General features: G+C 40.5%; 1 protein-coding gene across 1 annotated transcript; it reads left to right on the top strand.

The window, feature by feature from the left end:
- The first annotated feature begins 5244 nt into the window (after window positions 1-5244).
- On the top strand, window positions 5245-26103 carry FBXO3 (F-box protein 3). Its single transcript, XM_030038742.1, has 11 exons — window positions 5245-5422; window positions 8710-8799; window positions 12107-12270; window positions 14101-14215; window positions 16894-17098; window positions 18705-18750; window positions 21610-21694; window positions 22555-22677; window positions 23136-23251; window positions 23645-23835; window positions 24947-26103. Exons 1-11 carry the CDS (start codon window positions 5316-5318, stop codon window positions 25070-25072), a joined length of 1368 nt encoding a protein of 455 aa, XP_029894602.1. The 5' UTR covers window positions 5245-5315; the 3' UTR covers window positions 25073-26103.
- The last annotated feature ends 1587 nt before the right edge of the window (window positions 26104-27690 follow it).

The following is a 27690-nucleotide window of genomic DNA, read 5'->3' as shown; positions in this document are numbered from 1 at the left end:
CTCAGCTTCTTTCTCACTACCAATTCCCCAAGCTGTCTACTGCCCTCCAGGTCTCAGTTTTGCCCATTTATTATTGTCCATTTAGAGCACCAAGAAGCTGATCTTGTGAAATGTAGACCATCCCCTGACCAAAAATCTTCACGCATTAGGTAAATTTCAAGAGACACTCAGCACCCGGTGGTAAAGATCCCTAGTGTGTCATTTCATTAGATTTTCAATAAGTAAAAATAAATGAAGGATGCTAAAAGCCTCATCATCTTTCAAAGATTAAACATGGGATGTGCGAAGCAATCTGAGAAATTTTCAGCCTGAGGAATGCCTCTGATATATTTAGCCATTTGGGCTCTAAGACCGGTGATAATGGAAGAAAAACTAGGCTCCATTATTAAAGTGGAAAAGAACCTTTATGTCTAGACTGACATGGAAAAATGCCATGATAACTTACCCGTTTCCACAGATGGTGCAGCTGTCAGTTATTTGATGGAGAATGCAAAGCCTGCTATGAGTAAAACATTTAAATGCTATGATTTTAAGTGGTTTTTTGTTTGCTTTTGGTTTGTTTTTTTGGGGAGGGAGGGCGGGGTGTTTAATTTCTATTTTGCAAATTTTTTGTTCAGCTTCAGGAACAGATATTTCTCTTTCACTGTGTGTTCTTTGCAAATGTTGGGATATACATTAGGAAAGTAAAACGACAGCTCTTCGATGCACACTTGAGGAGCCCCTATCCAGTGTGGATAATTAATTTTTATAATTAACTCCTGCAGAACTATAGGCCACTCCATCTCCATCTTCACCACTGCCTAAGCCCCCGAGTAACGCTGGTCCTGGATACACTTACCCATGCTGCAGTCACACCTCTGACCGCTGGCAAGACTGCCGTTAACTCTCAGAAAAGAAACAAAAGACCTAAAAACCTTGAGAGCTGTGGATGTGGAGCTGTCCTCATCCTCTCACGGCGGTGTTAGCAATGGTGGAAATTTAAATGCGAACCCACTTTCCAGACAGTTTAAGCTAATACACTTATTTTGGTGGGGCGGTAGGTAAAAACGAGTATGTAAGTGCTGCAGTAGAGATGACCAGCAGTACTTTACAAAACTGTAGTAACTTCATTCCTTGCAAACACATGCCCACCTCGAACATATGCACACGTCAGTTACTCTCACTGATATTGTCTGCCAAACCCGCAGTCTCATGGCAGAGTACTTTTCCTGATTTTTTATCTTTCCATGCACTGTTGCAGATCTTCAGAAATCATTCAGCTATGTCCTGGTTTTGGCTGGGGTAGAGTTAATTGTCTTCCTAGTAGCTGGTACAGTGCTATGTTTTGGGTTCAGTATGAGAAGAATGTTGATAACACACTGATGTTTTCAGTTGTTGCTAAGTAATGTCTAGTATAAAGTCAAGGGTTCTTCAGCTTCTCATGCCCAGCCAGTGAGAAAGCTGGAGGGGCACAAGAAGCTGGGAGGGGAAACAGCCAGGACAGCTGACCCAAACTGGCCAAAGGGGTATTCCATACCGTGTGATGTCGTGCCCAGTATATAAACTGGGGGGAGTGGGGGTGGGAGGAATTGCCGCTGGGGAACTAACTGGGCGTCGGTCGGCGAGTGGTGAGCAACTGCATTGTGCATCGCTTGCATATTCCAGTCCTTCTATTATTACTGTTGTCGTTTTAATATTGTTGTAATTATTATCATTATTAGTTTCTTCATTTCTGTTCTATTAAACTGTTCTTATCTCAACCCACGAGTTTTACTTTTTTGCCCCCAATTCTCTCTCCCATCCCGCTGAGGGAGGGGGGAGTGAGTGAGCAGCTGTGTGGTTAAACCACAACAAGCTATTTTTCTGTAGCTTGGCACATACTTTCTGTGATGATTTCCCTTTCTTTAATCCCCAGATTTCCTTGGTGTTGTGAAGATTTGGAGGCATTTATGCTCATTGGCCATTTTGTGCAGGTATAGTTAAAAATTTAAGAGCAGTTACGAACTTTTGAAAGGCAATGCTACAAATTGCCCCCTTTTTGAATGGAAGATGATCGTTGTGATAAGTGATTATCAAATCTGATAACTTTGTAAATTGTTACGTGTTTTCTGCTTCCTTAGCAAAATCATGAAGACAACTTTCTAATTCTTTTTGTATTTCCTTCTGTTACAGTTTCTACTTTGTTCTCAAATCTTGATTATTTGGCTTTCTTTCCACCCACTGACTTATTTTATTTCAAAAATTCCAGAGGTGTTTTAATTGTTCAGAGTAATACATGCTTTATGTTATGCACAAAGGATAACATATACAGGAACAATATGACGTATGAATGCTTTTTAGTCTGTCTGTTCTTGGTTTTCCAATTTTTTTCAGTCTGTATGACATTTCATACTGCTCTGATAGGCAAATGTTACTTCATACTGTGGGCTGTCATTCAGAAAGCAAAGGAAAATTCAGACAATGACATTGCATTATACCAATAATAGAGGGATTTAAACACTAAAATAGGAGCAAACAGCAAATGAGAAAGAAAGGTAAAGAAGGAATTTGAGAAAGAAAGAAATAACAAAGTGTAGTTTGTACAATTTTATAAATATCTAACTTGGCTGTTTGAGGGACAAAATCCTCCCCAAAATACACATGCATTACATGGAAGTCATCTCATGTCAATTTACACGGAATTAACATCAAATCAAACAGAGCACAATAGGAGCAGAGGAAGATGGATTCAGCCATTGAAACAACATGAAAGAGTTCAAGTAGGTTTTCAAAATGAAAATAGAAAGTGTCACAAAGGAAAAGAAGTCCCCTCAAGACAATATTAGAAAATTAAACAGTAGATGTTCACTATTTGCAAAAAAAGGTAACAATTGACAATTGACAACCAATGCAAGCCTTAGAACTACACAAATACTAGAAGCAATCTATCCAGGCTTTGGAGCTATCTTTTGGCAAAACCTGACAGAAATAAAGAATTATGCAGCTCTCTCAGCTCTGCATTGTTAGATTTTCATGGACCTCAAAACCAAGAACACAAATACAAGTAATAGCATTTTAGTAACATTTTAAATATACTTTTACTATTGCATTTTCTTCTCTACAGGGAACTTTACAATTATACAAATTATAAAGGACAAAAATCTCCCCAACAGCTAGCAAAGACGCAGTCATATAACCATTAGCTTATTCCCTTTCAGTTCTTATTTGAGTGGTGTTGCTAGGACAATGAACTGTTTCAATAACATACTACTGGTATCTGAAAAAGAAGAGAGAAAAAAGGATTACTAGTGTAAAATCATGCAGTAGAAACAATTCCTTCTTTTGAAAAAGAATATTTAACTCACTAAAAGTGAGGGACAAAAAAAGAGTAGTTTCTATTTTTTTCTGCAGCTGTCACATATCGTCTGATTTTTTCCATATAAAATGTGATCTATTTAATATTTATCTGCCTCAGAGGATGCCTGTGAAGCTTAATTCACCGTTTGCGAAATGCTTTGGGACTCTTAGTTTTACAGGGCTATCGCATTATAAATTAATTATTTTTGTGACTATATTATCTAATAGTTTTGCTGAGCAAACAGGTTTTGCTTGTTGAGCTTGAAATGTTTCACCTGCAACATGTCAGGTTTGACACGCTGTCACTCAACTCGAGATTTTTGCGGACTAGCTGATGGTTGGAAGCTGTCGGGTCCGTGGCTGACAGGACGTGGCCATGGGTTTGGGTTCCAGAGGTTCCAGCAGCGACAACGCTTGGCGATGCAGCCAAGTGTCTGAGACACCGGGCTTCTTCACACAGACCTGGGAGCTGGGTCGCACAAGACCTCAGGTTTGCAAAAATTTCTGGATTCCAATTCCAAAGCCAGGACTCAAAATCCTCCTTGAAGATCTTAGAGGAAATCAGTTCTAGGGACAGTGCTCTGGAAAAGGTGTTTTTCTGAAATGATTTAAAATGAAACGAAAATACGCTTTACTCTGAAAACGTATTTCTTTTCAATAAAATGTGGGAGAAGCTTAAAAAAGATCTGGTATTTGCATATACCCTTAAGACGCAACACATTTTCTTAATGATATTCATCTCAGTAAGTTTATTTTCCCATCTATGTGTATCATTATCTTTTTAATTTCAGTCCTAGCGGATTCTAATCATCCATTAGAATCAGCCTATAGAGGCTGATTATATAAGCAGGTTTGTATTTGTCTTGCCAGTGCTATTCTAACATTAGCTCTCACCCCCGAGGTGAACAGAAAACTACAAAGCAATTGCAAGCCATCTGATGTTGGAAGTAGTCAGTGCCCTCATCTTCCAGGGATGTCCGCGGTCTGATCCTACCAGCTCGTACCCCCGTGAAGATTCGGTGGTCCAAGTATTCCAGCTGAACACAAATTAATTTTTCTGTTTCGGGAAAGAAAATTAAGAAGCGTGACTTCTTGATACTCTTCAAAAGCAAAAGCGGAGCTTCGTGCGCACGTCTAAGTCCCAGACTGCCCGAAACATTGACAAGGCGGGCTCCAGCCAGCGGCCTAACCCCCGGAGCGAGGTGCCATCTGGGATGTTTTTGGGGTACCGGGGACACCTCCCCAGCCCTCACGGCTCCTAAGTTTTGCAGTTCTTCGCTCTTATGACTAGATGTTCCTGTATGCTAGATGAGAACAACGTTGAAACGGACCACACGTGACTGAAACGGCGTTAAGCTTCAAAATCAAAGAACGAGGAAACGGCGTTAAGCTTCAAGATCAAAGAACGGGGACAGGAATAAAGGCTTTGAGGGCAAGGCGACAAGAACTTCAAACGGGTCGGTGGTCGCAAAAGCAGCCCTTTGCCTCAAATGGATCCTTCGTTGCGCACGATCGGATGTAGGGAGTACTGTGATAATCAGTTACATTTTTGTGTATATGTGTACTAATCTGATTAGTACGCAGTTAGTTATTCTATGTAACCTGCTTGTGCTAAAGCCGTGGCATGCACGCTGGGTGGAACTATCCCCCCCCCCCCCCCCGTGCCTCCAGCGGTTTAATGAGGAACGCCTGCTTTCTAAAACTCCGAAACGAGTCTCGGAGAGTTTCTTCGACCGGCTTTTGGCCATCGAGGGGGGACACACACGCGACGCGGCCTACCCCACGGCCCGTGTCCGCCGTCCCCCCCCCCCCTCGCCGCCGCCGGTTGAGCGCTGAGGCGAGCTGAGGTACCGCCGCCCTCGGGAGGAGGCGGGCGGCCCGCGGCCGGCAGGGGGCGCTGCGGTGCGCCGCTCCTTCCCCGCCCCGGCGGCTGACAAACGGAGCGGCGCGAGGGGGCGGGCGCCGCCCCCCGGCAGCGGAGCCGCGGGACGTCTGGCAAGATGGCGGCGCCCCTGGATATGGAAGCGTCGAGCCTCAGCTTGGAGCTGTTGCCGACCGATCCGTTGTTGCTTATCCTTAGCTTCCTCGATTACCGGGATTTGATGAGGTGCGGGTCGGGTCCCGGGTTCTGCCGGGTCACGCTGTGAGGCGCGTTGTGGCGGGAGGGCCGAGCACGGCCTCGGCGGGGGGGGGGGGAGGCAGCGGCGGGCCGCGGGGCGGAGCGGGAGAGCGGCAAACCCCCCCGCCCCGCTTCCCCCTTCTCGTCAGCGGCGGCGGGGCTGAGGGGGCTAGGCGGGAGGGCCCGGCCGGCGTTTACCGGCTGAGCCGGCACCGGCTGCTGGGGTGAGCGGGAAGAGGTGGCGGGTGAAGCCCGGTGGGAGGTGGGGTGAAGCGCTGTGGAGGGGGCAGCCGGCCGCGGCGGGAGGTGGTCGTACAACTTTTCGGTGTGTCAGCTAAACGGGGGGTGGGGGAAGCGGGCTGGGGGAGGGCTGTTACCGGCAACGGTGTGGGGAAAGGGTTTGGCTTGTTCTGGAGGAGCTGCTGTGGGGAGGACAGATCCTAAAGCACCGCTCCCTTCCAGGAACGGTGGCGTTCTTCAGGGGTTTTTTGCCTTTTGTTTTTTAAGCAAAAAGAAATGTTCCCTGTTTTTCTCTCCCCCTTTATACCTTGGTTTTGTTTGTAGCTAATTTACAATTCGGAGACGAACCAATAACTGAATTTGTGAAATCAATAATTCCCTGAAACTGTTGCGTATCTATGGGGCAAACAAAGGGCGGTCTCGTTGCCAGTAAATATAATCAGTTATTTGTATGAGCTGTTGTTTGAGGAAAACCAAACGAAATGAAATAGGATGACTTTTCAGGCAGAAAAACATGAATGAAAGTTGCAAGCTCCTCTTGGACGCTTTACTAGGTGGCTGAAGAGTTATGAGTCATACAGTGAAGACAAGAGTATGTTTTCAGCTAAAACCTTACCAATGAAGTACAAGCACCGGCAGTGATTGAAATCACAGCATTTAATGAAAGAGGGAGGGAGGGAGGAACAGGCATGAATAAAATAGAAGATGACCAAAATGTTTTTTTGCTTGTTTGGTTCCCCCCCCTGCAAATATTAGTCGAGAGCGCTAAAGACATCAGGGAGAATTCTATTAGGATAACAGCAAAAAAGAAATTAAACGTCAGCAAAAATTATAACAATTGTTACAAGTCCAGTATGGATGATTTAGTGGTAGTTGCTAATGGTGTAGTAAAGGCACTCCGATTTTTGTTATGTATTTACCAAAATGAAATGGATTTTGCTGTGTAAGGACAATGAAATACTGTGTAGGCTTCCTATTTTTAAGGTCAGTAATGGCAGTTTTGCATAACTGGCTGTTTGTAGTACTCAAAGCGTTAGTTGAGGAAATCTCTAGGTTGCTTACATTTGTTTTAGTGACACATATATATACTCTGACCATCGCAAACATCACAGTTTCTCTAGTATTCCACAGGTTGGTTAATCTGGTGGTGGCCCTTAAATAATGGAAAAGCTGACAGGTCACCAAGTATTTATGTAATTGATGAGAATGGCTTTAATTGCATCTTTATCATGTTTGAAGCCACGTGTTCCTGTGATGCCATGGTGACTTCTTTCCTACCAGAAACTACGGGCTTGGTTGATAAATGCCAATATAATAGATTTCTGCAAGCGCTGCGACTTTTGGGATATTTCTGTTCTCCGCTCCCCCCCCCCCCCCCCCCCCCCCCCCAAAAAAAAACCCCTCCCAAACAAAAAAAAACCCACATCATGAATGAAGTTCTTACATAGCCAGATGTCAAGGTTTGAAGTGAATGTGTTTATGTCTTTGTGTCGTTGCAGAGGAGAAGGGTGGTGGCAGGGAATACAGGAGAATCGCTTTACTTTGTTGAGGTTGATTTTGAAATACTAATACAATTCTAGTTTAAACAGCTTAGAATACATATTGGAGTAAAAAAAAAAAAGATTGGATTGAACAGGTAAATACGAATAGTTCTGTAGTCTCAGTGCAAGATGTTTTCACCAGTCCTGGACTCTGGCTGATTTTACTTATCAAATTTGAGAGGCATCTTTATTTCAGTATGTAATTACGTCCATTTATACTGGTGGTCTGTCTTACTTACCAGTTTCTGAACTACACTGAAGAGAAGCCAGAAAACAGTAACTGGAAGCTTAAATTTGGTAACCTCATTTGGGGTATTTAGATGTTAATCACAGCCATTAGAACACACATATTAACTGTTAGAACAAGCTACCAGAGGAAGTGATGTTGCCACATCTAAATTGGTGGTATCTTGTGGGGAGTTTCTTTAAAGCATAACTGATAATTCAGCTCAAACACAAAAGAGAAAAGACTTATTGTCTGGTCTTCAGGTTAGATTGAAATCAGGCAATTGTTTCTTTTAAATTCTATGAATCTTTGAATAACACGATCATTCCCTTTATTACTGCTCTGCATGTTGCTGATGCTTTGCCGCACATTCTTACTCATATAAATACAAAGACACTGAAATGTCTCGCTGTCGATACCAGTTGTACGTTCCAGAAAAGCTTTATAACTGTAAAAGTAAATATGGGAACAGACTGTATTTGATGGCACCTCCATCGCTGCTTTTTAAAGAGCAAGTTAGCAGGCATCAGGAGTATAGGTTAGTTTTTGCTATCTCCTTGCATCAAACCAGGATCAATGAGGTCAGTTTTAGATCTATATCCTACAGGTTTTTTAATACTGTATTTGCAATAGCACTGCATAGTGCAAGGTATGATTCTTTTGACTTCCTCAAGTAGCGATGTTACCTGTAATGCGATGGCAAGAGCTTATATATGGTCTTCATTACAGTGAGCTTGCAGTACTTCTTTCCAGGTCTGTTACCCTTTGTATTTTTCCTGTGTCTGTTTCTGGTCATGAAGTTTGTTATTTCAACAACTTAAAGTGGAAACTTTGTAGCTTACTCTTTGAGCTTTCAATAGTATGGAAACAGTGGAAAAGATAGGGTAGAGACTGACAATACAGGTAAGAAAGCAATTTAAATTGTAATAACTAGCCTGTGCTACTGGAATGCTTACCACTGGAGTGGAGTCACTCTGAAATCTTTCAGGCAATGTTTACGATGGCGTAAGTCTGCAGGATGACCTGCTTTACAAAATTACTTAATTGCTTACAGTTCTTGAAGTGATGTAGAAAAGTAGTTCATGACTTACACAGCTGTAGTGAAGACTTTTAACCATTGAAAGCACAACCCTAAAAAGCACAGCTAACTAACTTTCAAATGCTGCATTTATTTCATGAGAACGCAACGTCTAATACACTGGTCAGTATTTATCCCTGTTTATTTTGCTACTCCTTTGCAATCAAATTTAATGATTTTATATTTATAGTTGCTGCTATTTAAGTCGAAGATTAAATCAGCTATCGAGCCATGATCCGTTGTGGAAGAGACACTGCAAGAAATACTGGCTTATTTCAGAGTAAGTGTGGTTGTTTTAAGCCTTTTTTCTGTGAAGATGAGGCTTATGTTATTGTGCTGTCTCTATGTCCACGTTACTTCTAGTAACTCTAAGATTGAAGTGGTATTCACCAGCTTCTCACCAGCTTCAAATCGATGAAAGGTTAGAGGTATCAAAAATGTTAATTTCCTAAAAAAGCTTCATGAATGTACAAGTGTTAAAAAGTTTCATGGATGGGTAGAGAAGAGGTGCCCTGTTAATGCCTAGGCTGAAGGAGAAGCTGCAACTTGACCTTACCAGACACCAGATATTCTATAGAGGAAAGTAGTATTCCAAGTGCTGTTATTATGAGGGGTACAACTGGATGGTTGTGTCAAGGGTAGCCAGGACTGGAATCACAGAATAGTTGAAGTTGGAAGGGACGTTTTGAGATCCTCTAGTCCAACTCCGCTGCTCATGCAGGGTCACCTAGAGCAGGTTGCTCAGGACTGTGTCCAGTGTCCTATCAGTGGGCACTGCTGAGAAGAGTCTGGCTCCATCTTTACTCCCTCCCATCAGGTAATTGTGCGCATTGATAAGATCCCCCCTGAGCCTTCTCCAGCTCACTCAGCCTCTCCTCATGTGAAAGATGCTCCAGTCCCATAATCATCTTTGAGGCCCTGCGCTGGACTTGTTCCAGTATGCCCGTATGTTTCTTGTAATGGGGAGCTTAGAACTGGACACAGTACTCTACATGTGGCTTCACCAGTGCTGACTAGGGAGGGAGGAACACCTCCCTTGACCTGCTGCAACACTCTTCCTATTGCAGCCTGGGATACTGTTGGCCTTTTTTGCTGTGAGGGTGCATTGCTGGCTTATGGTCAGCTTGGTGTCTACCAAGACCTCCAGGTTCTTCTCAGCTGGTCGGCCCCCAGAGTGTACTGGTGTCTGGGGTTATTCCTCTCCAGGTGCAGGACTTTCCATTTTCCCTAGTTGAATTGAAGATTCTTCTCTGGTTGTTGAGGTCTCTCTGAATGGCCGCACAACCATCTGCTGTATCAACCACTCCTCACACTTTTGTAGCATCTGCAGACTTGCTGAGGATGTACTATCCCATCATCCAGGTCATTAATGAAAGTATTAAATAGTATTGGCCCCAGTGTGGAGCCCAGGGGAACACCACAAGTGACTTGCCTGCAACTGATTACCCTTTGGGCCTGGTCATTCAGCCAATTTTCAGGCCGCCTCGCTATCTACTTATCAAATCCATACTTTGTCAGCTTCTCTATGATGTTATTAGCAGAGAGACAGTGTTGAAGGCTTTGCTAAATTTGAGGTAAACAACATCCGCTGCTCTCCCCTCACCCATCAAGCAAGTCGCCTCATTGTAGAAGGCTATCAGGTTGGTCAAGCATTATTTCCCCTTCATGAATCTATGCTGACTGCTCCTGATCACCTTCTTGTCTTTCCTGTGTTTGGAAATGCTTTCCAGGAGGATTTTCTCCATCATTTTCCCAGGAAAGTCACATTGGGCTGCGTAGAAAGTTTTACATACATGGTTCTTGAGGTGTTGTGGTTTTTTAAAAAGCTCATTTTCTGTTCACTTGCTTGCATTGAACTCAGGATGTCTGTTAAGTGGAAGCTAACTATAAAGGTAACAATCCACATCTTTGCTGAAGAAGCATGTTTTTCTCAAGAGCTGAGAAAGGTTGTGGAGTTGACTGAAGTGAATTAGCAACCAGTTTTGTTATTTTTTTATCCCCTCTTTGTGTCCTGTTTTCTAGACAATATCTTTTTATATTGTAAACTGTGAGGAGTATTAACTACTTATGACTTCAATGATCAGATCCATATATTTTTCCATTACTCAGGTTATGCAGGTGTTCCTTGTATTACGCGAGTAGCCTAAGGTGGCAGAACAGCTAGTGATAAGGAGTTAATATATATGCATAAGTGGGTGGAGAAGGTAATTTAGGAAAACATTTCCAAGCTTGTAGTTTGTAATCTATATTGTATCATACAGACTGTATTAAAAATTAACAGCAAGCAAAGTTGAATCCACTAAGATAAACATACTGTCCACGTTCTAATTATATGCAGCTTATGAAGATACAACACAACTTGTAAAATTTTGCCTTGAGATTCTCTGCAAAAGAATCTAAAAATCCTAAGCAATAGTCTTACTAGAGTCCAAACGAGAAAGGAAAATCTGGTGGGAGGTGGGGAAAGAAGGTAAGGAAGTGGGAAGTTCAAACTGAGTACCTGATGCTTTAGAAGAGGAAGTTGTTGTGCATATGGGTGAAGATGAGGGGGTTATAGGGCTTTGCTAAGGAGAACTGGCTCTGGGGTTGGTCTCAGATGCTGGCTTCTCTATTGCCAAGAAAAACTGAGTAATGAAGGCTGTGGGTAATTTCTACAAATAACATTTGGAGGGTGAAAATATGCTGAAACTTCTGTCAGCTGCTGAGACGTAATTCACTTTGGGGTTTTTTGCTTTTACCTCTTTGGTTTGACATTACTGTATCTAATTTCCCAGATTAAACTTAAGCTACTTTTCCCCCCCCTCCATTCTTCTTCAAGAAGTAAGGTTCTTCTCTCCTTTTTAGAGCTAAAGATGATCTTAAAGGTGATGTGACGACTTCTCAATTGTTACATTTTTATTTGGTTGTATGAAGCTGTACTAAATCTTTTGGATTCAGCATGCTGGCTGGAGTTGGAGGAGTTGGAATATATCCTAACACAAAGATGCAAGGGCTGCTACAATTTGGAGTCAAGCATCCTTTGTCAGATGTTAGTCAGCACTTTTTTGGCAGCCTCTCTTCCCATAGTCTGCTGTTGCACCTGTGAGGAGAACTGAATATGCAGTAATTCCTTAAGCAACTGACTTTCCAGATCAGTGCACAGAGTTCTCATTTAACTCTCTAGTTTGCTCCTTAATCCTTCTTATTGGCTAAATAAAGGAGTTTGTGACTAAGGCAGTAGATCAAAAAATGTGATTTTTTAAAAAATTTTTTTTTAAAGGCCTTCTCTGTGTATGTGTGAAATGTGATGTGAATTAGCTATTCACCAGTTCTAAGATTTAATAATAGGCAGCAATCTGTTTAAAGGAATACTGTTCCTAAATTTTCCCCTGATACCAAGTACCCCAAATGTTTCCCAATTCTTTTCCAAGTAGCTGTTGAATAGATGTCAGAATTAATTGAGTTTGTGTAGCTTCATGTGGCTCAAAGTGTTCCTGGCTTAATATTATGCATACTGTTTCTGCCAAATAGCAAATATTAACTTCTTGGGTTTAGAAGTCAAGCTTTTTGGGCTGGTATTTGAACTTATTTTCTTCATGTCCACTTAGAGAGGAAAAAAGTCAACGAAATCAGAGCTGGAAAGCCATCTTCATCAGTACCTACTCTGACCTAGGAAGATATATCCGATACTATGCTACATTGAAAAAAGCCTGGGATGACCTAGAGAAGTACTTAGGACAGCGGTGTCCTCGGATGATTGGTTCTTTGAAAGGTAGGTACAATGTAATACCTGCTTTCTTTAGTAGGTTGGCTGACGTGACATTATCTGTTAATTAAGTTTCATCCTAGGTGTGTGCCTCAGTTACTGGAGCCCTGAAAGTCAAGTAGATGTGCTCTCCCTTCCCCTCCAGTAAATAAGTAAATTGGACCACGTATACAGTCCTTGCCTGATTACTAGTGATCCATAGATTCTCTGAAGTTTTCTTTTCAGAGAAGGCAAGATTTTGGTTTTTTTCTGTCTAGTGACCAGTCTATCTTCTTTATCTCAGGATAATCAGGAAATGAATACACTTCTACTGCTTTTGTCTTTGGTTGCTATGACTGGTTTGTTTGTTTGTTTATTATTATTATTTAGTTTAATAATCCCATCACTTCAAGGACCTGGGACCTGTTGATGTGGTTTTATTTGTGAGATTTTCTTAAGACCTAATTAAAACACTTTCACATGAAAGCAGGCATTTTAAACTAAAGCCAATCAAAAAGGAAGGGTTTTTTGGTTTTTTTGTTGTTGTTCCTTCTGTAGGTCTTACTGTGTTCCTCTAATGAAGGTAAATTAGTGGCTGAACAAGAATTTTTATTTTCCCCCACCCCCCCCAGGATTCTGTTTTCAAATTAAGTTCTTCCATAACTTACACCTTTTTAATACCATTTATACAGGATCTTGTTTCAATGAATTGTTAAATTATGCCATATAAATGAAATGGATAATGAATATGAAAAGGGGTTAAAAAAAAAAAAAAATCACCCAAAAAGCCTTGATTGGAACAGAGCACAAAGGCCACTCAGTTGATCTTTGCCAGAAGTGAGGGTGCAGAAACCCCCTGAAGCATGTGTGGAGGTCTAAGGGTAGTTACTCCCCACTCCCTTCTGTTGATGATGATACAAAACCCCCCTGTTACAACCTATTTATTGCTTCAAATTCCAGGTGAATGGTGGCTGCAGCCAACATTTCTTTGTTACTGATTGGACTGGAAACTGAAAGAAGTAACCCTTAGAATGATGAAAGAGTAAAATCAGTATTGCATAAAAGTTTTAACTGAAACTCTGTCAGCTAATGACAATATTGTGGGGAAAAGGTTCACTTCACTTTATAAAATACTTTCTGCTTAAGTCAGGCCTGTTGAGATTTCATTGGATGGAGATTGGTGCTGTATTAAGTAATCATTTCATGTAATCAACTTCCTTTCACATTTGTGTAGTATTCATTCTGTGCCACCTAGCATACAGTAAAGTCACCAAGTATTGACCTGAGTCCATGTTCATTTGATCAAGGCACTCACAAATTCCATGCTTTGTATTTTAAATACTTGATTTTCAGTGATTCTGGCTGCTAGCATGAATTTAATCAGTGGAAGATTCTTGAGACCATGCTGGTAGACAGCTGCGTCCCAAAGTTGAACTGAATGCATCTTGCTTTTGTATGTCTGTTAGTTCACTTTCTCTGAATTATAAGTGGCAAAATACTTTGAAATATGTATTCCTTTTGTGATAACATTAAAAAAAAAAATCCATAATGCTAAGGTTGCTGGGGCTACTTAAAATTGTCTTTGGCAGTTGAAAACATGCTGTTATGTCTAGAATGTAGCTAGTTTTTGCCTTATTTCTATCCACACAACTCTGATGAAATGATGTGAAATAAAGTTTTAAAGGAGAGGTCTTAACACAAACTCTAATATTAATTCACCTTTGTCAGGAACAGCATACTGGGCACTTGGGGGCAGAGTAGTGAAGCAGCATTAAATTCGAGACTTTGGTAGGAGCAGCAGTTCTTGATTCCCCCTCCGAAACTGCCACTTAATACTCTGTTTCTTTTTGTACACAGAGAGCGTGCGGGAGGAAGATCTAGATGCGGTGGAAGCGCAAATAGGTTGCAAACTCCCTGATGACTATCGATGTTCATTTCGTATTCATAATGGACAGAAGCTAGTTGTTCCTGGGTAAGGAGCAAAAACTACATACCAAGTTACTAATTTCTTTTGTATTTCTTGGATAGTTTATACATTAAAAAGATAAAATGTCTGCTGAACAGGATAAATTAAGCATTTAAATGTATTGTAGTTGAGTGACTGCTTGAAGTGACACTTCTAGAATTGGCTATCTTCTAGTCTCAGAAGTAATTGAAAACACAGTGTAGATTTCTAATTGCTCAAATTACTCTTACACTTCAGTCCTTTTTCCTAGTGAGAACTTTTTTTTTTTTCTTTAATAACTAAAATTTCCAACTGTTAGGCTTTTAATCATACCACTGCAAGTTGCTCCCCTGAAGTTTTGCTTTGTATTACATAAGTAAATTAGCCTCTTGCACTCTTCAGGTTTCATTATTTAATAACTTTTTTCTTTAAAATGATTAGGGAATAACTTTCAAACCAGGTAGTCGTTTTAAATAGAATCAAAATGTCAGTTCTGCAAACTAAGTTTTCTCAGTAGCAGATTTTACAATTTTATGCAGTTTCAGCAATTCAGAACTCCTTTTACATTAAGGTTAGAAGGCAAATGACCAAGCATAGTTTCTTATCTTCCAGCTATAGAAGAAGTTAGCACGTCGGCACTTGATGAAGTGCTGCAAACATTAGCAAAAGATAGAAAGCTATGGCAAATCATTGCAGTGTCTGTAGGGGGCAATGCATTTGTGTTGCTCTACCAAAACCTTCACTAGTAAAGAAGGTGCAGCTTTCTCCACTTCTAGTGTTGTATGTGCAGAAGGGATATGGGAAACAGTTTTATGCAACCATAAGGATGAATTCTAGTTCTGTTTCTTTTCCAGGAGAGACTTTTTTTAGAGAGGAGATAGGTGCCCTAGTTCTGTAGACTTCAAATGGAGCTCTGCCGCTTGTGTGCTTCCTGCTCTTCCTACTACTTTTTCACTCCCATGAAGCCTCTACTGTGAAGATGTGCCTGTGGAAGGGCTGCAGGAGCGGATGTATGCCTTTGGGCATGCCTTTCAGCTTGAACAACTGCCAGTGGGCTGTGGTCCATTGCTGTGCCCTCAAAGCGAAGGCCTGAGCCTCACACACAGGTTGACAAACCTTGTTGGTGGAGCACTGACTGGGTGACGAGTTAGGTCTGACATGTGGGACCCTGGAGCAAGAAAGGCTGCCACACTGCAAGTGGAAGGTGCGGTCTTACTGTTGGGGGTAGGCTTGCTTTCTTGTGGGAGATGAATACTGGGAAGATCAGGTGTAGGTTAGTGGAAGTCTATGCAGCAAGTTGTTGGTGTGTTAGATCAGAAATGGAGGAGATTTGGGACTAGCTGTCATTGTTAGAGTTTCAGGTTTCTGTGTTTGGATGTTAGCATTGCTTTTTAAACTGTAGGACGTGCTAATTCCAGGCAAGACTATGTAAGGAAAGAGAGGAATGGAACTTGTTGCCCAAGATGGGAGCAGCTTATATCATGCTGACATGTGGCAGCTTGCACCTGAGTCACTGCTTTCATAACACCAGTAAAAGCTTAGCATCTGCAAGAGTTTACATCTGAGAACATCATTGAAAGGCAAATTAGAAGGCAGTATGGGTGGGGAAGTGTACATTACAGGTTTGTGTACTCCTCTTATTGTGAAGCGCACTGCTGTAGTGTGTGCCCTTGTAGTTGATTAATTTGATCATGTTACCCCTTTTTATCATTCTTCCATTGTTTGCCCCTTTATTACATTGAGTATAGGTTGCTTGTTCTTTTTTTTTTTTTTACTTTCACTCTAGCTCTTACCTAGCCCAACATTCATATCAACATTAACTTTAGCTTCCGATGCTCACCTCTGTTCCTAATCTGTTACATATTTCAGATTAGTACTACTTTTTTCCAAATGTATATATTCTTTTCTTATGCATAGAGAGGCTCCTTTTACTGTCTTCAGCGTCACTTCCTTATTGTCAAAAACAAATAAAAAAATCCCATCCTTTGCTGTGATGCATACGAAAAGCTAAAGGAAAAAATTAGACAGTTGATGGTCTTGCCGTGTCACGCTGATGCATATTGTCTCGTTCTTTCCTTGTATGTCTGTTTACTTGTGTCTGTATGCCTTAGTTTTTATACTGAGATTATAATTTCTCTGACTCAACAGTTATTTTCCTTGTTTACTTCTCAACCTTTTTTCCAAAGCATCACTCCTTGCTCACTGGAGTTTTAATCAATGACTATTACTATAGCAGCTTGGTATTCTAATTGAAAAATCATGGATGCTTTGATAGTATTGAAATGAACTTGCACAAAACTTGAGATACAGAGCACTGGTTATTGTTATATTATGCTACTATAGGAAGCTGCGTCAGCACTGGTTATTGTTATATTATGCTACTATAGGAAGCTGCATCAGCGGTGAACGGCTTCTTTGAAGTAGTTGCAGACACGATGGGAATCACCAACACAGTTTAAAATGGTGCTTTCGGATGCACAAAACATACAAGGAGGTGTTTATCTTAGAGCCATCTAGCCTCCCTTTGTGAAGGTTGATGTTGCAAACTAATAACCTACTTCAGCACCTTGACTTGGACTTCATCTAAGTCTAGTACGCATCTATAGCATTGATAGAATCTATGCTTAGAAAAGATTTAAAGCTATCTTTGCCTTGTGAGTGGTATCTTCTGTTTATCTTTCCTTTTTTTGTTGTTGTCTGTTAAGTTTGATGGGAAGCATGGCACTGTCGAACCACTACCGCTCTGAAGACTTGTTGGATATCGACACAGCAGCTGGAGGTTTTCAGCAGAGGCTAGGTCTGAAGCAATGCCTTCCTCTTACTTTTTGCATTCATACTGGCCTGAGTCAATACATGGCCCTGGAGAGTGTGGAGGGACGAAATAAATATGAGATCTTCTATCAATGTCCAGTAAGGAATATACGTTTATACTTGCAAATGTACTTTTCTAATGATTGATGGTGTCCCTTTGCATGTTATCAGATACCTGAAATATTTTACATAGCAGAAAGTGAATACTAAGGGATCATATTAGTTCATTACTTGCCCCTCAGTTGCCATCTGGTTTTCATCAAAGCCCCTAAGTGGAATGGTTAGTAAGGGAAAGAAATTTACATGAAGTTATTAGTGGCTGTAGGTTCATGATGGTGGACAACATTCATCCTTATTGGAAGGTATTAATTTGTTCAAACTATGGCAGGTATATACTCTTGTCCCTCTTTCTGTAAGGAAGAAAAGCTTCTCCGTTATGGAAGATCAGCATCTGTATATATCTCCTTCCCCAGATATGCTAAATGTAAACTTACTGCAATAAATGATACCCCCTGGTTTGTAAGCAAAACTTACTCTCCAGTGAAAGAACAAATTGCTCTTGAACACCTCCTTTGTCGAATGTAATTATTTGAGTATTTTTCATAATTCCTATAGCTGTAGTATTTTAGGATAGGCATATTGTTGCTAGTGAAGCTTAAGGATATTATACCTAACAAGATTTTAGCCCTTTCTCTCCTTACCCACGCCCTGATGACTTCCTTATGTGCCCCCCTCCCCCCCTCCAAAAAAGGTGGGGCGAGTAAAGGGTGCTTCTTGGGGGGAGCTCTTCATCCTGCTATGGAGTTCCTGACAGTTCGTTTTCAAAGCATGTAGCAATGAGATTTCTAGGGAATGCCTTGATAATGGATCACTTGAAGGATGTTAAGATCCCCCTTTGTATTATGCTGAGTGTTTAAACCTTCTGGATAATGCTTGGGAACTTGGAAGGTTACTCACACACTTACATTTTCACTCATCTGTGGACAGCCCTGCTTTTTTCAGGGGAGAATATGGTAGTACAGGAGCTGGGATTGTTTAGCCTGGAGAAGGCTCAGGGGAATCTTCTCAATGTTTATAAATACCTGGTAGCAGGGCATAAAGAGTCAGGGCTAGACTCTTCTCAGTGATGCCTGCCCAATGACAGAAGGAGCAGCAGTGGGCACAAGTTGAAACACAGGAAACTTGATCTAGACATACACAAAAATGTTTTTACTGTGAGTGCGGTTGAACACTGGAACAGGTTACCTGGAGAGGTTGTGTAGTCTGTGTTCTTGGAGACATTCAAAAACCCAACCGGATGTGATCCTGGGCAATGTGCTCTAGCTAACCCTCCCTCAAGCAGAGGGATTAGACTGATCGTCTCCAGAGCGCTCTTCCGACCTCAGCTGTCCTGTGCTTCTGTCCTAAGGCAGTATTTTTGGGGGCCTTGTTTCTTGAATGATGCATTAAATCTGATTTTATATGCATGAGCCTTGGTGAATGTTCACGCTGTATATTCAGTGATCACGTGAGCACTCATGGGGACAGGCATGTGCTTTTTATATGTTTGAATATCTGACTGGGAGTATAATGATGTATTAAGCAGCCAGATTTTAGGTTTAGAGAATACAGGGAAAGTGTTCCCTATGTTGTATTTCAGGTGTTGAAGTTTAACCTTGAAAGTCTACGCTCTCCTAATACATCCATAAAATTCTTTCCCTTTTAGGACCAAATGGCTCGCAATCCATCTGCTATTGATATGTTCATTACAGGTAACGCTTTAGATAAAATATTCTGCAAAATGTTTTAACTGCGCTGTTTAGAAAATGCACGTCTGTATGTGTCGTGGTTTAACCCCAGCCAGCAACTAAGCACCACGCAGCCGCTCACTCACTCCCCCCCCCCCCAGAGGGATGGGGGAGAAAATCGGGAAAAAGAAGCAAAACCCACGGGTTGAGATAAGAACAGTTTAATAGAACAGAAAAGAAGAAACGAATAATGATAATGATAACACTAATAAAATGACAACAGCAATAATGAAAGGATTGGAATGTACAAATGATGCGCAGTGCGGTTGCTCACCACCCACCGACACCCAGCTAGTCCCCCGAGCGGCGATTCCCCGCCCCCACTTCCCAGTTCCTATACTGGATGGGATGTCATATGGTATGGAATACCCTGTTGGCCAGTTTGGGTCAGGTGCCCTGGCTGTGTCCTGTGCCAACTTCTTGTGCCCCTCCAGCTTTCTCTCTGGCTGGGCATGAGAAGCTGAAAAATCCTTGACATTAGTCTAAACACTACTAGGAGCAACTGAAAACATCAGTGTTATCAACATTCTTCACATACTGAACTCAAAACATAGCACCGTACCAGCTACTAGGAAGACAGTTAACTCTATCCCAGCTGAAACTAGGACAGTATGACTTGAACAAAGCAAGCATTCTAAATTCTCTGTGCTATTTGTAAGACTCTAACCTACTTTAAAACATCAGTGGTTACTTGAAATGAGATGCAGGTTTTCTCTATTAAAGCTTGTCCTTCTGTGTGTCTTGTATACAAATCATTCAGTGTACTAACATGTCTAACAATGAGCAAAACCTTTAAGTTAGCCATCATGGGGGTGATGTAAGCAGTTATTAAATACAACACCCAAGTGGACAGAAAGATTTTTTTTTTTTTTTTCCCCTCAGTAGTTTTTGCAACCATGTTAGAAGTTGAAAATATTTTGCGTCCCTTAATGAAATCTAATTAACTATAAAGATAGCTGCAGAAGAATACCTTTCTGGATTTTTGATTTGCCTGATTTCTTTGTTCAAAGGATAAAGAAGGGAAGGGGAAAACTGTGTAACTGTTGTTTGGTTATGTAGTAATCTGTCATGATCATCTGCCTGACGTACATTGACTGGAATAGTGTTTTGATTATTTCTTTTTGTTAATCCACTGGAATCTGGTAATTGTGGCTATGTCTAAATTAATTCCTCTCACTCAGTGGGAAAGCAGATATGTAATAAATGGCACCAAAATTAGTATTGAAATTTAGCCTTGTGCATTTCATAGGATTTATGTATTAATATTACAGTGAGAAACCACAGTAGACAGTGCTATACCATTGCTGGTTTGGGTTGAAGGTAGTCAGACTATTAGCCACGCTAATTTTAGGAAACCTTTCTATGTACTGATTGATTGTATGAACTGATTTCAATATGAAGTAGTCAACCTGTCATCTGTTTTACAAAGGTCTTATTGCAGAATGCATTGTATGCTTTAGAACCATCATAGGAAAGATATAACAGAAGCTCAAGAGTTTGGTTACTTGCTTCTCTCCACCTGAGGAATATGTAATACTTTAAAGCTACTCTATGGTGAATTGGTATTGCTGCTGACGTTTGCTGCTTTTATGGATTTGAGTTAATGGTGAGGTGATCTGACATCATATTTAAATTTATTCCGCTTGGCTGAGAGGGTTAATCTTGGCTTATTGCAGGGTGGAGGGGAAGTTTCATATACAGCATTTATCTTGTCGTTTTGAAGGTGACAGGGTAAATTGGTCCACTTTCTCCATTCAGAGTTACTTTTATACAAGGTTTGCATTTCGTGGATTAGTGGTAGAAAGGAGGATAATAAACTTGGAGTTCCATAGACTTCCAAAAGATCAAAGGACAGTACACATAGCTCTTGCTCAAAGGAAGAAGTGGTAAGTACACTTAATCTAACAGGAGTGGTAGTATTTGATAACACGTCAGTGAAGGTGAGGATAATGATTTCTTAGTATTTTAGCTTAAATCCAGTTTTGTATCAGTAATATTGACAAACAGCTGAAGAACTCTGTAGTTTTCTATTGAACTCTGTATTGCAATGCTTGGAAGATTTATGGCTGAGTAATTCATTTACAGAGAGCTGATATGTCTTGTATGAAACTCTCTTTGAGAGTTAAATGTGACAGCTTGACTGTCTAATTAGAAATCAAGGTGTTCCTGAAGAATGGCTGTAGGTGTATGAAAAGCTCAGACAATGGCTTTAAATGTCTGAAAATCCCAGGTTCTTTGGAATGACATACAGTCTTAGTCTTCTGGGTTGCTAGCAGGGGTGTGGAATATATCTATGGCTTATCCATGTTTTTAAGGAGAGGGAAATTCTGCAACTTGCTAGCATGTTTCTTAGAAACCGTATTCATACAGAAACCTGGATATCAAAACTAAGTCTATAAATCCACCAGCAGGCTTGCATGCCTCGCATAGGTAGAACAGCTGGAAATAGCTATACAAGTAGTATAGGCCGCTATATTTGTCTTCTTTCCTAGTCACAGCTGAACAGTCATGAGAAGGAAACCCGATGATGAGAGACACCAGCATTTGAAGACCATGATTATAATGTGAAATACTTAGCTAAGAGATTCTTTGTTTGCTGTGTTATTTCTGGAGTATGCACCCTTAACTCTTAGTTCTTGCTTGGTTTCTCCAAACAATCTTTGTTGGTAGAATGGACTGGAATATTGAGTGACTCATCTAAGTAAGCCTGAGAGTTTATTTTAAATATATTCAAAGCTATAAACTGTTTCCTTGAAGTATTTATTGTAATGTGCTTAGTGGTAAATTTACCTGTCCTTATGAATACTTTTCTTTGGCATCTAGGTACATCTTACTTGGAATGGTTTACATCCTATGTAAACAAAGTTGTAACTGGTGGTTATCCTATCATCAGAGACCAGATTTTCAGGTATTGTGACTGGGCTTTATAACCTCACTGCAAGGTTTTGATGCTTCTTCTAGAATGCTGACCTCTTTCCAAGTAGTTGTGGGTATCTGATACAAAAGCTGATGGTGGAGAGACGAGAAAGCATGTGAAAGTTATTGAAGATAAAGCTGTAAAACAGAATGCTTAAAGAAACTTCTTTTTTTTTTTACCAGAAGCTTTAGAGTTTGTAACTTTGCATTAACAGAACCAGAATTATGCGTCAAAACTGATCTGAATTTTAGCTAACAGCATAATATTTATTCTGCTTGCCGTGAGTGTGCTGCTGCTGCAGGACTGTTCCGAGTTATTGAAAAAGCAGTTGTTTCAGCAAACTGGTCTCTAAAATAACACTGTTGAATATGTAAATAAACAGGACTTGTTCTGGTGTTTGAATCTTCATGCACTTTTAATTTCTTCTAGGTATAAGGAAGAGCCTTAATTCTGTCAAACTCAGATGCTACAGAACCAAGTTCCTGATCTGTAAATTAATTTGCTGTAGAAGTTTCTAGGTTTTGGTTTTTTAAATAGCATAATGACACATCCTTATTAAACAAGTGTGTTTTCATTGACTTCAGATGAAATTATACGCTTAGCTTAATACAAGCATTAACGGAGGTACGAAGAGATCCACAGCTGTATGAATTTTGGTGATGGGAAAGTATACATCATGAAGACACTGCATACATACATCCTTTATTTAACTGCCAAATGAGAAGTTAAGAATTACTTTTAATCTAGCACCACAGTGCTCTTATTAGTAATTAACTAATCACTTTACGTGTTTAGTTTTCTGTTTTGAATGTACAGAGCTATTTGCAGAGTTGATGTTTTCCTTTCTGTAGGTATGTGCATGATAAAGAATGTGTTGCTACCACAGGAGATATTACTGTTTCTGTGTCCACATCTTTTCTACCTGAACTCAGTTCTGTACATCCACCGCATTATTTCTTCACTTACAGAATCAGGTAAAAATAACAACTGAATTAACTTGTATAACACAGGAGAGACCTATGTAACGTTCAAAGCATCAGTTGTTGCAAACTCACGCACAGCATTCAAAAATGTTCTGAAATGAATAGGATGTGTACAACATGCTGTGCTTATTAAAAAAAAACCAAACTAAATCATTACCTGGTCAGGGTCGCAAAGTACCAGTCAAGTTGGTAATTGGTAAAGTACAGTGATGGGTGGGGGAAAGAAGTTACAAGTAGCTCTTGTGATTTAGAAAGGGGTAAATAATGTTAGATAGTGAAGCAGAGGCATGGGCATGAATCCCAACAGCTTGGGATTCAGTATTCTTTACCTTAGGGGTTAGGGTTTTTTTGCCCAGTCTACTTGGAGAGAGATCCCAAGGATACTAAGGCATTTCTTAAAATGTATGAAAGTAGTTACATAACCATTAAGTATGCTGTTTGGCTTCTAGAATTGAAATGTCCAAAGATGCTCTTCCTGAGAAGGCTTGTCAGCTGGACAGTCGATACTGGAGAATAACAAATGCCAAAGGTGATGTAGAAGAAGTTCAGGGTCCCGGAGTAGTTGGTAAGTAAAAGATTGCTTTTACGAACCCAACAGAGAGAGTGTTTCTGTATTTAATGTACGTGTTACAAAAGTTACATTACTAGCTGTTTATCGTGGTGACGGAGGGTAATAGTTGTGTGGTTTGTATGAAAATCATTTTGTTGCTTGAAAGAAAGGGATGTGTATCCATCTGTTTTGTCTTTAAGGTTGTTTCACAAGGGATGTCTGAACATCCTGATAGTTAACCGCTCTTCAGAGAGTTTTTTAGCATTGGTAATTGCTGAGAATCATTTATGCATCCACTGGACTATAAAATGATCTGCCTGAATATGTTGTGGAGTGCAAGTGCTTTAGCAAACTGCTCAATTGTAGTTCTACTTCAGTCCTTACTATTGTGATCTGTTTTACCAACAGGGGAGTTTCCAATTATCAGTCCAGGGAGAGTCTATGAATATACCAGCTGTACTACGTTTTCCACAACATCTGGATATATGGAGGGGTATTACACCTTCCACTGCCTCTACTACAAGGACAAATTCTTTAACGTCACAATTCCCAGATTTCATATGGTGTGTCCAACATTCAAGGTGTCTACAGCACGAATGGTAAGCAGAGATGTAGTTGCGCTTATCCTAGACTTTTTTCCCCCCAACCTCCTGTTTTCCAAGAACACTTGGATTAATTTTAATAGGGCAGTGTAACTGTGTTGAAACGTCAATGTCACATCATTTTTCAGTTTTCATTCTTTTCTTGAAAATCACTCTTTTATCAGAACCATTTCTCAAAAAAACCCACCCCACACTCGTCTGTTTTAGCTATAATAGCGTATCTACGTTCTTCAACAAGAAAAGTTTCAGTTAATGACAACTTAAAAATGATAGCAGTCCGTACGATGTTCATTAGTTCTCACTGAAAGTGCATTTCATAAAGTCACTTAATGACTTTGCAAATCAGTAAGATATTTAGCTTGCTGTTAATTATAATGTCGTTTTAGTTTGGAGTTTGCAGGTTAACTATATAATTTATCCCTTTGGCACATTTAGAGAAGAATGCTTTATTTATTTTATCACTAGCATAGCCCTTATTTAGTGACTAATTCAGATAGAACTTGGAAGTTTTTGTGCAAGCACTGCATCTTTCCCTGGGGGTAGACATCTACTTTTAAACTTTCTCATGTTTTCCCAGGGATTTGAGATGCTCTCGTTAGCAGTAGCTCTAACAGTAAGTGCCAGCAGATGTCATGCTTCTAACAGAAAATGGCATCTCTTAACTCCTGCTCACATTTATGGGAGTTGTAACCTCCTTCCATTCAGTTGACTGTAAAAATAATTTGCTTTTCTCTTTTGCTCTACCTCTGATTTTAAAGGTAGTAATGACCCTTTGTTTTTCAACTGCTTTTAATAAAAGACATCATAAGCCACCAAGAAAATTGGTACAACTAAGATACTGAATTGTGGCTCTACATAGCGGTACATATGAAGTAATGAAGGTTAATGAATATTTACTGAGTTAAAGGTCAAGTAGTTTGGCAAGATGATCTCTATTGCAAATTAAACTTCGTCATTGTAAGGAGCTGATTTTAGGACATAGAATACAATGTCTGTTTCAGCTAATTGACGTGGTAATACAGACTTCAGATTTTTCTAGGTAATTGTTAGTGCTTGCTTATAACTGGAACAGAAGATTTTAATTAAATATGGATGTGTTTTGTATTAGGAAACAAATCATAATGAATATGCAGTGGATGAAGACGAAGATTCCACAGACACTGATGAATACGAAGATCGACGTAGAGTGTTGGACATTCCTGCACCTTCTGGACGCTGCCCGCGTCATACCTGATGGGATTTTCTTCAAAACAAAATAAACTGTTTTCAGAAGCTGAACTCTTTGGGGCTAGTGCATAAGAATATTTCTGACTCTTGTAAATGAACTTTCTGTTGCACATCAGGGCAACTAGCATGAATGTTGGTGCCAGTTCTAATATTCATCAGAGTATAACTTTTTTTTTTCCCAGGTTTGGAAGTGGGGAGGGGGCTGGGGGGTGCCGGGGGGAGGGAGGGAGAGGAAGAGAAAGGTGTTTGGGCTTTGTTCACTTTTTTCTGAAGTGCAGAACAGCTTGTTAGTTCGAGGTAATAATATCTTACATTTTTAAACTATTGCCTATTTATGATCATATTGCAAATATGGTGTGGGGATTTGTTTTTATACGAGCATTTAAAATTAGCAATAGACAAGATGGCAAAAAAGGTGTATACTGTTGTCCTTTCTCCTGAGTTTCTACTCTTGATAACTCCTGCTAAGAATGAAACTTGCAGTTTGGTCTGTGGATGCCGTTTAGGTGAGATCAGGTGCTCTTATGCTCTTTTTTTTTTTTTTTTTAATTAACATAGAAGTACCAGAAAATTCTGGTGATCACATGCATAAATTAGGAATGAAACTGGCCTTATTTTTAGACAATCTGTCTTTCAGCTTAATTTTATGCTAAGTGACTCTGATTGGATAATGCCTTTTGGAATGTAGTGTACATGCATAATCTGCCACTCGGTAACCAAGAAATTTCTCAATGACTACGAAGTATGAATTTGTAAATACATTTTGAGTTTTTTCTTTATATGATGTTTGCTGTTCAGACTTTGTCATAGGTGACAAATTTATGTTGAAGTATCATGTTTCCCTAAATCCTCTATGGATTTTTGTAACTACGCCTGAATAAAAAAAGAAAATAAAAAAAAAAAGGCGGGGATGGGGGGGGGACCCTGACAGAACACCAGATGACTAGAAACTTTATATTTAAAGAGGTATCTGTTTGCTTTATCACTTTTATTTTGTTTCCATTGTCATTAATAAACAACTGCCTCCTTTGCTCCAAAGTGCTACATGGGACTCTTCTTGCCAAGACTTGAGCAATAATTGTGTGAGTAGCATCGCTGTAGTCAGTTCCTTTTTTTGACATCCAGAATTAGTAGCTCCTGTGAGGAACAGCAGTATATTGTGGTTCCAACTGAATGTTTCCATTATTGACTAGTGACTGCTCATACAGAAAGCCTGTTTTTTTACAAGTCATAGTATTAGATTCTCCGTGTGCTCACCTTTCTGTAGTGCCACGTAGCATTTGGATCTTCCACAGTGGTACAAGGTAGAAAACCAAATATTGAGTACGATCCCTCCAACAGTTGTTTAGGTGAAACATCTAGAGAAGCAAAAAAAATTGTGTTGTCCCTCACAGAAGTCTGAACAGCAGTGTGATTTGCTGGAGTGGTTTAAAAACGTTTCCGTTCTGAGGATTCCTCAGTATTAACTGTGAGGGGAAAATGTGATGTTTGTGGCATAAAGCTTTTTCTTCACCGAAATTTCATCATCTGTTAAAAGGATCAGTGAAAAAAGGATTTAGCGGAACTAGAACTTACTCCAGTGCTGTAAGTCTTGTGTGTTTTTAAGGACAGATAACTCGTGCCTAGGAAGCTTGCTCCGTGCTTTACCAGGATCTCTATGTTCTAGTTAAGTGTCACCAGCTGAAGGTCCTAAGGCTCTACAGGAACACTCCTGACTTTCCGTGCTTTTCCCCTCCTCTTCTCGGGGAGTGGTTCTCTCGGGTTGTTAAAGAGGAACTATGATCGTTGCTTACAGTAGAAGAAGCCAAGATGTAGGACAGCGCTGTTGTGTCAGCTGCTGAGCACCGCGATGTGAGGGTTTGAGGCCTCTGATCCAAGCACAACCGGCGGTCAGAGGACTCCTGCGAACGGTGCGTGTGCGAAGCGAGAAGGTAACCAGGCGGGGGGAATGATGTTGTTGTTATCGTACAAAACGCGCATGTGTTTGTAACAGGAAAGAGGTTATTCCATTGCTTCAGGCGGCTATTTTGGTGTGTGGCACTTTGCCTAAAGCTATCAGATGCTCCCTGCATCTGGTTTCTGCAAGTGTTGTTAACTCTTCATTATGTGCGTTTGAAGTAGGGCTTATGCCAGTGGTTCTCCTCACCCCACCCCAAACTCTGAAGCTTATGCCAGATTGGTATGAAAAGCGAAGCGGCTGAGCCCAGTGAAGAAGACAAGGAATCGGTTCTGTTTGGCAGCATTGCTGAGCTGTAGAAATCTTCACTGAGAAAGCGGGAGAGAATTGGCTTGAGGTCCTGCTTCAGAAGACAGCACTTCACTGGTGCGCTGATCCAGCAAGCAGGTGTTGGTGTTTAGCAGACCCAACTGCTAAATCCTTCCTATGGTGGTTATAATCTGTGCAATATGCACGCGCAGGTTATAACATTTACATGTCCTTCACTTTGGCCGCCATCCGTCAGGTTCAGCCTGAAGTTCTATCAGCTTCTCCTGACGCGGATCCTGACTGATGCTTGCTTAGGACTTCTGTCGAGGTAAAATAAGTCTTGTTGAACATCTGTGGTGAAAAGCCTAGCACATCCAAGGCACATCTGTAACTGATCTGGTCCTTTTTAGGTACGTGGA

This window comes from Aquila chrysaetos, chromosome 16, assembly GCF_900496995.4.
Source record: "Aquila chrysaetos chrysaetos chromosome 16, bAquChr1.4, whole genome shotgun sequence".
NCBI lineage: Eukaryota > Metazoa > Chordata > Aves > Accipitriformes > Accipitridae > Aquila > Aquila chrysaetos.
Note: the sequence above shows the minus strand (reverse complement) of the source record. Positions and strands in the feature narration are given on the sequence as shown.

What these genes read in the sequence shown, in the direction of transcription:
- FBXO3 (XM_030038742.1), top strand. Translation starts at nt 5,316, where the DNA reads ATGGCGGCGCCCCTGGATATGGAAGCGTCGAGCCTCAGCTTGGAGCTG. An exon ending in CAGAAGCTAGTTGTTCCTGG is followed by an intron (nt 14,216 to 16,893) that starts GTAAGGAGCAAA and finishes TTGTCTGTTAAG; the next exon opens with TTTGATGGGAAGCATGGCAC. An exon ending in AGATCTTCTATCAATGTCCA is followed by an intron (nt 17,099 to 18,704) that starts GTAAGGAATATA and finishes TTTCCCTTTTAG; the next exon opens with GACCAAATGGCTCGCAATCC.